At 41.0% G+C, this 13,630-nt stretch overlaps 1 protein-coding gene across 6 annotated transcripts in view; it reads left to right on the plus strand.

Annotated features, from left to right (window-relative positions):
- The window catches only part of LOC102263638 (zinc finger protein 26), a 36,795-nt gene that overhangs the window by 420 nt on the left and 22,745 nt on the right, over positions 1 to 13,630 (plus strand). For 2 of the 6 annotated variants that reach the window (XR_001363489.1, XM_005873265.2), the window contains exon 1: positions 13,472 to 13,529. Coding sequence is in view for 4 of the 6 variants with exons in the window: in XM_014545370.1 (XP_014400856.1) it covers positions 1 to 80; positions 2,078 to 2,204; positions 2,464 to 2,559; positions 4,458 to 5,812 (1,658 nt within the window). In the remaining 2 variants the exon portion in view is untranslated. Of the gene's footprint in view, positions 81 to 1,837; positions 1,959 to 2,077; positions 2,205 to 2,463; positions 2,560 to 4,457; positions 13,530 to 13,630 lie in introns of those variants that run through there. The other 4 variants (XM_014545370.1, XM_005873267.2, XM_014545368.1 and 1 more) reach the window with 4 other exon arrangements.

The raw sequence follows: 13,630 nt of genomic DNA on the forward strand, positions 1-13,630 counted from the left end.
GGCCCTCACGGTTCGGTGCCTCCCCCGCAGCCTGCACGGAACCGCGCGGGATGGCCAAGACCCGGGCAGCTGCGTGTGGGGTGAGTCGGGACTTTCTCCTTTTCAGAGCTGACGGCGCTGGGCGCGGACACGGTCATCCCTGCACGGCCCCCTCCAGGGCCTGGGCTCACGGGCTGCCCCAGACCCACCCCGCCCGGCTCTGGACCTCCGGAACCGTTGTCTTCTGGCATTTGTGTCCGGGCCTCGCCTTCCGCAGTTACACTTATTGCCGGTTGCGGACCCTGACCTCCGAGGGCAGTGAGGGTCCCGGGGCTGGGGCTGGCGGTGCAGAGCTCGGTTATGCAGGGTTCCTGTTTCCGAGGAGCTGTGGTCTGGGGGGGACGGGAGGTAATCGAGTGAACACCGGGCATAGAGGCAGGCTAATGGGTCGGGAGAGGATTTGGGGTGCAAAGCAGAACGAAGCAGGTTTGGAGGGAGGGAGGGTGCGTGGGCCGCCTGGACCGACGGAGTGAGCACGAGGGGCGACTCCAGTCGTGGCTGAACTGACGTGGAGCCGGGAGATGATGCTCTCAAACGTGCCCAACCCCACCGACCAGACCGGGCCAGGGCAGCGCCGAGGGTGTTCCCGCGGGGGTGCCCTGTTGTGAGACGCATCCAGGCACCGTGTGGTTTGTGGGTGTTGAATAGGCGCTGCCTGGAGTCGGTCTGTAGCCGGTGGGAATTCTCAACTGGAAATAAACAGATGAGAGGCGCCTGCGATCGCGTTAGCCCCGACGTGACTGAGCAGAGCCCCGGGAAGGGTCTGCGGGAGGACTCAGAGCAGGGACAGGGAAGGAGGGATGTGGAGGACTGCAGTGCGCGCGAAGGACAAGAAAGTTTGGAGAAGGTGTTTGTTTTCCTCCCTGTAATTTGAGAAAAGAGTACTTAATACAGTGGCCTGTCCTCTAATTTTTTTAGATGAACTTCCTTGACTCAGTTTACTATGTGTGTATGTATAGGATTCCTTTTACTTCCCTAGTATTTTTCTCTAGGAATATTGACCGGAGTTAATAATAAATGAGATTAGATTACAGTTTGTGCTGTTCTTGCCTGGCATTGTCTGTGGGATTATGCAAATTTGTACGATGCTGCGCTGTACCCATCATTTCCTGGCTCTGCATCATGTCAGATGTGAGGGGAATTTGCTGTTCCTTGGGTCAATGATAGGACTGACTTGTAAATATAGTCTGAGACCATTACCTTTTGGAGTTGCTATACCTTTGGTACTATTTCAGTTTGTTGTATGCACATCGACTAGTTGGTCTGGCTTTCCTAATTATTTTTGGTTAGTTTTATTTTCTGGAAATTTTTCCATTCCTTCTAAGTTTTCAAATTCATGGGAATAAATTTGTAAATACAGTCAGTTCTGCAATTATATTAGCTTTATTTTTTATTTAACTTTTTTTAATTGGAGAGAGAGATATATATAGATATACATACATGGATCGGCTGCCTCCTGCACGGAAACCCTGACTGGGAACCAAACTGGTCACCTTTTCGTCACAGGATGACGCTCAGTCAACTCAGCAACACTGGCTAGGGCTCATGTTTGATTTAAAATGTGAATTTGCTTCAACATCGTGGATATCTTAGTGAACAGTGGGAGCTTTCTGATTTTAGACAACTTCTTTCCACCACTTTTTAAAAAAATTTTTTTAATTGATTTCCAAGAGGAAGGGAGGGGGAGAGAGAGATAGAAATATCAATGATGAGAGAGAATCATTGACCGGCTGCCTCCTGCATGCCCCCAACTGGGGATTGAGCCCGCAACCCGGGCATGTGTCCTTGACCAGAATCAAACCTGGGACCCTTCAGTCCGCAGTCCGACGCTCTATCCACTGAGCCAAACCAGCTAGGGCTCCACCACTTTTCAATAAGCTGCAGCCCCTCTGACACCCGGACATCAGGTCTTTTTCAAGGTAAAGTGCCATATTTATTGTAACATTTATGTATTTAACTATGAAATGTGTGTAAAACTGTTACTCCTACATCACCTAGGGTGACTGCATCTGATTGAATGGGGTATGTGTTATTACAGGAATCGTTGTCATTCAAGGATATAGCTATGGACTTCACCTGGGAAGAATGGCAGTTACTGGATTCTGCGCAGAAGTACCTGTACAGGGATGTGACACTGGAAAACTATCGCAACCTGGTGTGTACAGGTAAGTACGGCTTCTCTGTTAACTCAGACTCTGAGTCATAAGTTGCCATCCCTTTTCCTTTGTTGATTTACCCTGGGGCCTCTGAAGTACTTGATGATTATGGGCATGAACTTTAGAGGTCATGTGTTCATCCTTGTTTGGCTGTCACCTCCTAATTGTAAACTTTTCCCAAGTACAAATGAGCAGTGTCATGTTGTAGCTCCTGATGTCTCAATCCCTAGCAGTTTAGCCCACATCCTTTGTGATTTTCCATTAACAGGGTATCATGGTACCAAACCTGATTTAATCTTCAAGTTGGAGCAAGGAGAAGAGCCATGGATAGGAAATGCCAAAATTTCTCATCAGAGCTGTACAGGTGGGTGCGTGGGAGCCAGGAAGACAGGAGGTGTGGGAGCACACAGGGTGTAGACACTTTTGTCTAAAGTCCCTGAACCATGGGCGGTGGGGTCGGGGGTCCTGCTAGTCCTCAGGTAAGGAAATGGTTGTCATTCTGCCCATGTTTGGGCTTCAGACCTCTGGCTCTGCGAGGGAGGCGTGCCCTCCTTTTGTACACTCTGCTCAAATATTGTTTTCTGGGTTCGTTTTCTTCCTTCTGGCACCTTCTTTCTCTGCCTTCCTTCCCATGGTCATGGACCATCTCAGGCTTCCAGGCCTCTCACTTGGTGTCACTCATGCCTCCACTTCCCTAACATGTTTTTACTCCTTTGCGGTCACAGTTGAATCCCTTAGACTTTCCCCACAGTCTTGCCTTGACTGTCTGCGGAGATTTTATTGCCTCCTTCTCTCTTCTCACTGATCACTTTGAAGTTATAACTGTTTCTTTCTTGTCACTTTTTTTCTTTTCTTTTTAAATTCTCACTTGAGGACATACTTAGAGTAAGGGAGAGAAAGAGAGAGAAAACATCAATGTGAGAGAAAAACATTGATCAATTGCCTTCCATACATGCCCTGACTGAGAATTGAACCAGCAACCTTTGATTGCACATGACGACACTCAACCAACTGAGCCACTCTGGTCTGGCAGGCACTTTTCTTAGAATTCTGAAGCCTAACCTGGTCTCCACTGTATTTTTAACTGATTTGATCACCTTAATAATAATTCCATGGCCCCTTTTTCCTTTTGAGTTATCCAAAGGGGTTTATTTCCCAAATTTGGCTGTTTACTCCTATAACTATTGAAAGGCTCTTCCATTCTGAAATGTTAAGCTTTTTTCTCTCTCAGTGTTATAACATCAAAATTGATCTTTTCATCATCTTTTTCTTCTGTAGTCTGTTCCCAGGTCTGATGTGCTTGCAGGAGTGCTCCCCTGTACTTTCCACTCTTCATTCTCAGTGTCGGAAGTGGGGAGTAATTTCTTCTGAAATCACTGTTCTCCCTCAGTTTTCCTGTTGTTATGATTATTGTTCTTGCACTTTTAGTCTTGTATCCTTGCTCTGGGGCTCCCCTTGGGCACCCTGGTCTCCTTTGCTAATCTAGGTACTGCTTTTGTTTCTGTTGGCATTTAACCCTTTGGAACATCTTTACTGTCTCCTGTCTTCTCAGTTGTCACCCAGATTAGAGGAATGGAGAGGGAGAGAGAGATGGAAACATTAATGATGAGAAAGAATCATTGATCAGCTGCCTTCTGCCTGATCGGGGATCGAGCTTGCAACCCGGGCATATACCCTGACTGGGAATCCATCTGTGACCAACTGGTTCATATGTCGACGCTCAACCTCTGAGCCTCCTTGGCTGCCTAGATCTGTATTCTCTCATACTTGGATAACTCAACATCTTAGCTGTATTTGAGAACTCAGATATTCCCCTTAGCTGTTGCTGCTAGGTTTATGTGCATAAGCATCCTATCACTAGTCTGAGAATATAAACAAGTATCTTAAACCTCTGGTTCAACCAAAGTAAACAATAAGGATTTATAGTCTCAAATGACAAGTTGTCTGCCATAGGGCAATAACTCCACAGTAGCTTAATTCAGAAGCTTGATGATGTCAGGGACCAGTGTTCCAATTATCTCCCCTTTGTCATCCCCTTTGTCACTGCTAATTTGCTACCCATTTCCACAATGGGACTTGGTTTGGTTTGATTCGGTTCCCTTTACCCTCATGCTTAGATCTCTGGCACATGTGCACTTGGCCAATATTTCTTTGAACCAGTGTCAGGCCAGAACCAGAGGAAAAGACTCACTACATGGCAGTTCTAAAACTTTCATTCTATATTAAGTTCATGTTATGATTGAAAAATATTTTTCTTTCTAGAAGATTGGAAAGAATGGTACCAGAAGAATCAAGATGAGCTTGAAAGTGTTGAGAGAAACTATGCTTGTAACATATTTGGAAAACTTCATCTGAGCAAAACCCAGGCTTCTTCAAGACAAAGACTCCATAAGTATAACACACTTGGGAAAAAAAGTTTGACACAAAGGTCAGGTTTAAGCAGAAACTATCTAAGAAAGAATCCTGATAAGTTTCATGGATATGAACAATCATATTTTCTTAAGCATCAAAGAGCTCACAGTACAGAAAAAAACTGTGTATGCGGTGAATGTGGAAAAGCTTTTCGTTGTAAATCCCAGCTCATTGTTCATCTCAGAATTCATACAGGGGAGAGACCTTATGAATGCACTAAGTGTGAAAGAGCCTTCAGTGCCAAGTCAAACCTTAACGCTCACCAGAGAGTTCATACAGGAGAAAAACCCTACTCGTGTAGTGAATGTGGCAAAGTCTTCTCTTTCAGGTCACAGCTCATTGTCCATCAGGAAATTCACACAGGAGGGAAACCTTATGGTTGCAGTGAATGTGGGAAAGCCTATAGCTGGAAGTCACAGCTTATTTTACACCAGAGAAGTCATACAGGAGTGAAACCCTATGAATGCAGTGAATGTGGGAAAGCCTTTAGTTTGAAGTCACCATTTGTTGTACACCAGAGAACTCACACAGGAGTGAAACCCCATAAATGCAACGAATGTGGGAAAGCCTTTAGGAGTAAGTCATACCTCCTCGTTCACATCAGAACGCATACAGGAGAGAAACCCTATCAATGCAGTGATTGTGGGAAAGCCTTCAATACGAAGACACAGCTCACTGTACATCAGGGAATTCACACAGGAAATAATCCTTATCAATGCAGTGAGTGTGGGAAGGCCTTCGGGAGGAAGGAACAACTCACTGCACATCTGAGAGCTCATGCAGGAGAGAAACCCTATGGATGCGGTGACTGTGGAAAGGCTTTCAGCAGCAAATCATACCTCGTTATACACAGGAGAACACACACAGGAGAGAGGCCCTATGAATGTAGTTTCTGTGAGAGAGCCTTTTGTGGGAAGTCACAGCTCATTATACATCAAAGAACTCACTCAACAGAGAAGCCCTATGAATGCAGTGAATGTGAGAAAGCCTATCCTAGGAAGGCATCACTCCAGATACACCAGAAAACTCACTCAGGAGAGAAGCCTTTCAAATGCAGTGAGTGTGGGAAAGCCTTCACTCAGAAGTCATCTCTCAGTGAGCATCAAAGAGTTCATACAGGAGAGAAACCATGGAAATGCTCTGAGTGCGGGAAATCCTTCTGTTGGAATTCAGGGCTCCGTATACATAGAAAAACGCACAAGTGAAATTAGAATGAAGCAGATGTTAGAAACATTCTAATAAAACTTGGTCCTTAGGAGATTTCAGATGATAATATAGACAATATATAAGCAGGCAGTCCTAAAAATTCACTCATATCAAATAAGTCATATAGGAGAGAAACCAATCATATTTGTAATGACTGTGCAAAAGATTTTAGAAATAAGTCATATACAAACTTGATAGATGAGAATAACTGAAGAAATTGAGCAGGAACTATATCAAATGTGCTGGCATTATGAAGATGTAATTTTAAGAATTCATATTGAGAATCAGGAACTATATCAAATGTGCTGGCATCATTATGAAGATGTAATTTTAAGAATTCATATTGAGAACACTTTATAAATTTATTAAATTGGGAAAGCATTTTCTCATAGAAAATGTGTTAAATGGAGAGTCACATTCCAAATTTGAAGCTATGTTTTAGAGTGAAGAAAATAATTGTAAATGGTAGACTTTTACATGGTGGAGTATAAAAGTTTTTATTTTAATATGTAAATAAAATGTAAAGATAAGGGACATATTCTGTAGGTTAAGGAATATTTAGGGTGATTTTCATGAACAGCACTGAATAGCATTTTTAAGACTATTTTTATTGACTTTTAGAAAGATGAAGGGAGAGAGAAAGACATTGATCAGCTGCCTCCTGCATGTTCCTTAGCAGGAATTGAGCCCACAATGCGGGCATGTGCCAGCAACCTTTCAGTGCACAAGACAACGCCCAACCAGCAGCCATGCTGGCCAGGGCCTCAACAGCATTTTTTAAAATTTTGTTCTTTTATTTTCAATGTAACTTGTTATACTTAATAGTTTGTGGAATAACATCCCCCAGTATTCTTCATGTTAAATAACTATCAGTATTGTCTCTATTTCTTAGCAATATAGCTAATATAATGTGGCTTTTAATAAATGAAAAGGTACGGTTCTCACTCCAAATGAGTTCGCTTATTCAGGAGTCTACGTAAGTGGGTCTGGCAGTAATCACAGGACTGCTGAAGAGAACGCATTGTAATGAACGTCGAGTATATTTTAGCAGCTCGGTGTCCATTCCCCTTGTAGTTTTCTCTGCAGAAGTACCTCTGTGTGTGCCTCCTTGTGGTGTCTTTTCCACTAGTGACAGGGAGGCATTATTCCCATTATTGGATAATAGTAGCCTCTTTTCCAGGATTTTTAATTTAATTCAATCTCACATGAACCATAAAGGAAATGTGGGAACTCCTATGTTCTTCTCCCAGAATTCTATTCAGATAATCGGTTCCTACTGTATTGATATCCTAGACTAACTGAATACTGTCCCTTTTTGAACCTGGTTTTCTGGCTTTATGGGTGCTTCCTCGTATCTTTTTAATAAAAAAATATTTTTCCAGTTAAAGTTAAGGAGAATGAGTTTATCTTCCTTATAACTGTAGGGCTTTAATTGATAAATTGTTGCTCCAGAGTAGTGTATAGATAACAAAATGTTAGAGAAAAGTGGGGTATGTGGTTTAGATTTTTTCCTAAAATGAGAAAATCTTTCATATTCTTGTTTACAATCCAAGATGGAAACTTTTTATCCCATAATATGAAATGGTGTTATTGTTTGCGTACACCAAAAAGTTTGTGGCCCTTGATAAGATTCTGGGAACTCTGAGGAGCTATTTCCATAGAAGAACTTTAAATTTATGAGGAAATATGGGACAGGAGATGAGATGGATACTTCTGCAATCAGCTCTTAAATTAAACAGTGACCAAGACCTGAAGCCCTGAAATCTCACCTCAAAGCAACTCTTGTGACATTAATGAAATAATTGCTTACTCATAGCTGTAGGGTTCAGATAGTGGAAGGGAAATATATATATATATATTTGGCTTGCTGAATTAAAAAAGTCATTTCAAATGTTCATTAATCCCTTATGTAAACATGCATTGGTCTAGAAAAAGTCTGATAATTCAAGTAGAGATATTTGAGGAATCAGAACAGCCTAGCAAGCTCTGATAAATTGCACTGTATACTCTTCATTCAGGGACATAGACTACATGTTGGCAAACTACAGCCCACTGGCTAGCTGCAGTTTGCTGCTAATAGAGTACAGAGATAAATTGGAGAATGGATTGGTAAGCAGAAAGGAATTATATCGTAAATATTTGGAAGATTCCATTTATCCATATTGCTAAAAATGAGAAAGCATACTGTGGAGAGAACACCCAGGATGTGGCTGGACAACAACTGTTTGTTAAAGATGTTAGGTGTGACCTATAAATCCAATTAGTTATCTCAGCAGAAATACTACCAACTTGGACAGAAGGGGATAGAGAAGGGTTGAAATGAAGGAATGTTGTGGGACTTCTGAAATTCTACAGGCAGGAAACAAGCTGATAGAGCTATCTAGCTGTAAACATGAGTTAACCTTAAAAAGGGGGAAGGGGAATGACCTCAAAGCAGTACCACCACCTCAGTTCTAGAAGGTGACAGCTATTTAAATTCCAGACAACTGGTCTACCATGCAGGGAGGAGAGAGCAGGGCCACCACCCAAGTGGGCTCAGAGGACAGAGCATTTAGCCAAAGAGCACTTGGAAATCTCTTCAGCTAAATATTCCAGTTCACTGTAAGTACTACTTTTCACAAAATAGAACACAATTTAGCCAAGGTCTCTCCCACTTTAGTACAAAGATCTCCTTTTTCTTCAATCTCCAATAACATGTGACTCATTTTTATCCCAACACCTTACCAAAAGTACCTTTAACATTTGTATTTCTACCAAGTTGTCTCAAGGCAACCTGGGCTTTGTCTATCAAATGCCTCAAAACTCTACCATCTGCTACCAATTCCAAGCCATTTCCACATTTTTAGGCATTTGCTTTAGCAGCACCCTATTTTCTAGTACCAAAATCTTTGTTCATTTACTAGGGCTTCTATAACCCAAAGTACCACAAAATGAGTGTTTGCTTCAAGTCTCACTTCTGGAGGTTGGAAGCCTGAAATCAAGGTGCCAGTAGGTTTGATTCCTTCTGAGGCTTGTAAGGGAAGAGTCGGTTCCAGAACTCTCTATGCTTGTAGATATCCACCTTCTCCCTTTGTCTCTTCATATAATTTTCTCCCTATGTATATATATTTTTAATCCAAATTCCTCCTTTTTATAAGTTTACCAGTCATATTGGTGTAGGGCTCTCCTAATGACCTAACTTTAACATGATAATCTCTGTAAAGATCCTATGTATAAATAGGGTGGCATTCTGAGGTGTAGTACTCTACCATGTCTTTTGGGGGATACAACTCAACCCATAACAATCAAAGGGAATAGACAACTTGAACACTATAAACCAACTAGACCTAACAGACATGCACTCTACCCAGCTACACCAGAATGGACATGTGGAATGTTACACAGTATAGACCAGGGGTGGGCAAACTTTTTGACTCAAGGGCAACAATGGGTTCTTAAACTGGACCGGAGGGCCGGAACAAAAGCATGGAGGGAGTGTTTGTGTGAACTAATATAAACTCAAAGTAAACATCATTACATAAAAGGGTACGGTCTTTTTTTTTTTTTTTTTTTTTTAGTTTTATTCATTTCAAACAGGCCGGATCCGGCCCGCGGGCCATAGTTTGCCCACGGCTGGTATAGACTGAAGGCTAGGCCATAGAACAAGTCTTAAAATTTAATACTGGGGTCTTATGAAAAGGAAACTGCAACCAGCTAGAAAATGAGCCAAATCTGGGATAGTTAGAGCATCCAAATAAATCATAACAGGTTATAACCCAAAGAATAAGGGGAATGACCTCAAAGCAGTACCTTTACCATTTGTATTTCTACCAAGTTGTCTCAAGGCAACCTGGGCTTTGTCTATCAAATGCCTCAAAACTCTACCATCTGCTACCAATTCCAAGCCATTTCCACATTTTTAGGCATTTGCTTTAGCAGCACCCTATTTTCTAGTACCAAAATCTTTGTTCATTTACTAGGGCTTCTATAACCCAAAGTACCACAAAATGAGTGTTTGCTTCAAGTCTCACTTCTGGAGGTTGGAAGCCTGAAATCAAGGTGCCAGTAGGTTTGATTCCTTCTGAGGCTTGTAAGGGAAGAGTCGGTTCCAGACGAACCTGGGACCTTTCAGTCCGCAGGCCGACGCTCTATCCACTGAGCCAAACCGGTTTCGGCCAAAATCTAGAATATTGGTATAAATGTATAAACAAGTAGGGAACAAGGGAAAGCTCTTCCTTACAGTGGAATTTCACTTTATAAATACCAAAGGAAAGGCAAGAACCGTGAATGCTAAAACTAGGTGGGTGAAAGTTTTATGAGAGACTATTTCATTAGTCTCAACACATCTGCCCACAGAATATTTATTAATTACAATTGGAAAAATAGTAACTTTACAAAAGACAAATATGGCATTTATCACCTTAAGCTATCAGAATTAATATTGTCATTACTGGTACAAACATAATATTTTGAAATTCTTGATATGATCTCTGAGAGTACAACATCACCTCTGTAGTATTCCTGCCAAGAATGCATAATTGGAATCTAAATTGTGAGGAAATATCTAACAAACACAAGTTGAGATCCATTCAGCATGAAAATGGGACACACTTTTTAAAAAAATGTTGAGGTCATGAGACAAAGTCTGCTCCAGTGTAATGTAGCTAAAGGTATTTGACATTGGATACCAACCCCAAATTTTGTTTCTGGGACATTATCAGGACAATTGATGGAATCTGAATAAGTTCTTTGTATTAGATAAATAGTGCATGTATGTTACGTTCTTCAACTTGACTCAAACCAAAAGGACAAATTTATATTGTTCAACCTTATAAATATATAATATGTCCAAGATAACTCAATATTAGAGTTTATTAATATATTCATCTTGTGAAAATTAGTAAAGGGGATATTCAATAAAATGGAATCAGGAGGCCAGAGGGTGAGCTCTCACACAGTACTACTTGATGTCATTTACAGGAAGAATTGCCAATTACAGATCCCAAAATAAGAAATCGTCAAAAGGAAAGAATCACCAATTACAGGCCCCAACAGAAAAGATATATATTGCATCTCCTACAAGAAATCGAGAAACCGAACACCCCTGCAGCTCAGCCAATGAAACCACCCTCCTCCTGAACTCTTGCTTTTCCCCAATGAACTTTTGTTCAAAACTACTCGTCCCAACTTCTTCCTTTTTCTCCATAAAATAGCATTCCTTTCTTTTGTTTGTTGAACTTGCCTATGGCTTTTGCTATAGCATGCTTGTCCTGAATTAACCCATTTTTGCTGGCAAAATAACTTTTATTTTTAAGGCCAATAATCATATTAACCATTTAATGTAGAAATAGGTTAATATAAAAAATATTACTACCCAGATAGCTTAAGGAAAATATTCAATACATTTCAGCAATTCTTCTTGATAAAATTCTTAACAAACTCAGAATGAAAGGTAACTTCATTTTAATATAATAAAAAAACAACTGCCAACCCCATAGCAAACATAATTAAAGTAAAACTTTAGAAACATAATTAAAGTCAGGACCTACTGATTCTATTTCTCATACTGTTAAGCATTGAACTGGCATACTATTCAATGCAAGAGGTCAAAAAATGAAGATTAATAATTATATGGACTAGAAAGAAAGAGAAAGAATTATTGTTACTTTATTTTATTTTTTAAAGAATATTTTTATTTCATAGAGGAAGGTAGAGCGATACAGAAACATCAATGATGAGAGAGAATCATTGATTGGCTGCCTCCTGCACGCCCCCTACTGGGGATCGAGTCCGAAACCCAGGCATGTGCCCTTGAACAGAATGGACCCCGGGCCTCTTCAGTCCGCTGGCCAATGCTCTATCCACTGAGCCAAAGCAGCTCGGGCAAGAATTGTTATTAGAGGCAAGATCTGAAAAGTGATTTTAGCAATGTTGCTAGGTACAAATCAATATTTTCCTATATGCCATCTGTCTTAGTCGTCTCTGGCTGCTGTAACAAAATACCACACACTGCTTGCCTTAAACACAGACATTAATTTATTTTCTCACAGTCCTGGAGGCTAGAAGTCCAAGACCAAGATGTCATCAGGGCCAGTTTCTGGTGAGAGCCCTCTTCCCGGCCTGCAGACAGCCACCTTCTCCTGTCTTCACATGGCCTTTCTTTGGTGTGTGATTAGAGAGAGAGCTCCCTGCTTCTTATTAAGGACAACAATCTTATGGGATCAGGGCCCCAACCTTATGACCACATGTAACCCTAATTTTCTTAAATGCCCATCTTCAAATACAGCCACACTGGTGGTTAGGATTTCAATATATGAATTTTGGAGGTACACATTCAGTTCATAGCACAATAGCCAATAAGAAAATACACAAGGGGGAGGGGGAAAAACTGACCATAATATCAACAGGCATGATAAAACACTTAGGAATAATACGTCTTATATTATGTTGAATTTAAAATCAGATCCAGGAATAAATATTTTAAAAACTTGCATAAACTGAGAATTTATTAATAAAATGTTAAAATGCTATGAAAATAAATAAATAAAAATAAAAAATAAAATGCTACGTATTAAAGTTCATAAAGGAACTGAAAAGAAAAATTGAAAGATATGCTCAGATGCTCATCTACTGAACAACACCGGCCGGGCTAGAATGCACATTTAAGTTAAAATTTTTCTTTTAATCTTATTGAAGTGATTATATTTTTCCTTTGACTTATTGATAAGGTAATATTAATGGGTAGCCAGATCATCTTTGTGTTTCTAGAATAGAACCCACTTGGTTATAGCATATTTTTGTAAGGTATTGCCAGCTTCTTATGTTAATAATTTCTCAGTATTTTTGCATGGATAGTAGTAATTAAGTTTTGTCTATGCTTCCTTTTTAAATCATTACATTTGTTGATTTTGGTGTCCTATGCTATTTGATAAATATAAAAGGTTCCTCCTAATTCCTCAGGAACTATTTAAATATAATAATTCTCTGCTGGATGTCTGGAAGAATTCACCAGAAACTCAATGACTGATGCTTTTCCTTCTTTTCTCTGTATTTTTATTTACTTTTAAAATTTATTTATTTTTAGGGAGAGAAAGGGAAAGAGAGAGAAACCTTGTCGAATAAGGACCACGCTCTAACCAACTGAGCTACTCGCCAGGGTTCCATGACTGGTGCTTTTCGACAGAGAATCTCTGAAATTGTCTTCGTTTTCATCCATGATTAGTTTTTCTCATTTATTGGGTCAAATTTGATATATCTATTTGTGCCATTAAACTTTTTCAAATTTATTAGCACCGAGAGGATTCTCATTCAGTTTGCTGTGTCTGGTTATTTATCCTTTCTTCCTCCTACCCTTTCTCTCTTTATGGGAATAGTTACTAATATATTTACCATTTTCCCCCACAGCATTGGAATGAAGGATCGGCTTTACCTTTTCCCACCGATTAACTCCTCTTTGCTTTCCACAATTTTTTTAAATTCCGTTTCCCTCAATGGAATGCTTAAGCCAATTGTCTTTTTTAAGAAACCTACTTTTGGGTTTCAATTCCTAATCTTTTAAAATCCTAGCCTTTAAGTCCCTCCCGAAAGCGTTCTCCCGGAGCTCGCCGCCCTTCCGCGTCTCCAGGCAACCAGCGCTGCTAGGACGCCGGGCCGCCGGGCCTTCTGGGAAATGTAGTCCGAAGGTGCCTTCTTCCCGGGTACGTGCACGCGCGTTCCCATGGCCACCGACGCTTGCAGGTAGCGCCCCTTTTCTTTGTCCTTCGGCGCCGCGTGAGAGGCGAGTGCGCGCGAACACCCTCCCGGCTGCAGCCGGTCCCGATACCGCGGACGCGCCGGGG

This window comes from Myotis brandtii, unplaced genomic scaffold (assembly GCF_000412655.1).
Source record: "Myotis brandtii unplaced genomic scaffold, ASM41265v1 scaffold403, whole genome shotgun sequence".
Classification (NCBI taxonomy): Eukaryota; Metazoa; Chordata; class Mammalia; order Chiroptera; family Vespertilionidae; genus Myotis; species Myotis brandtii.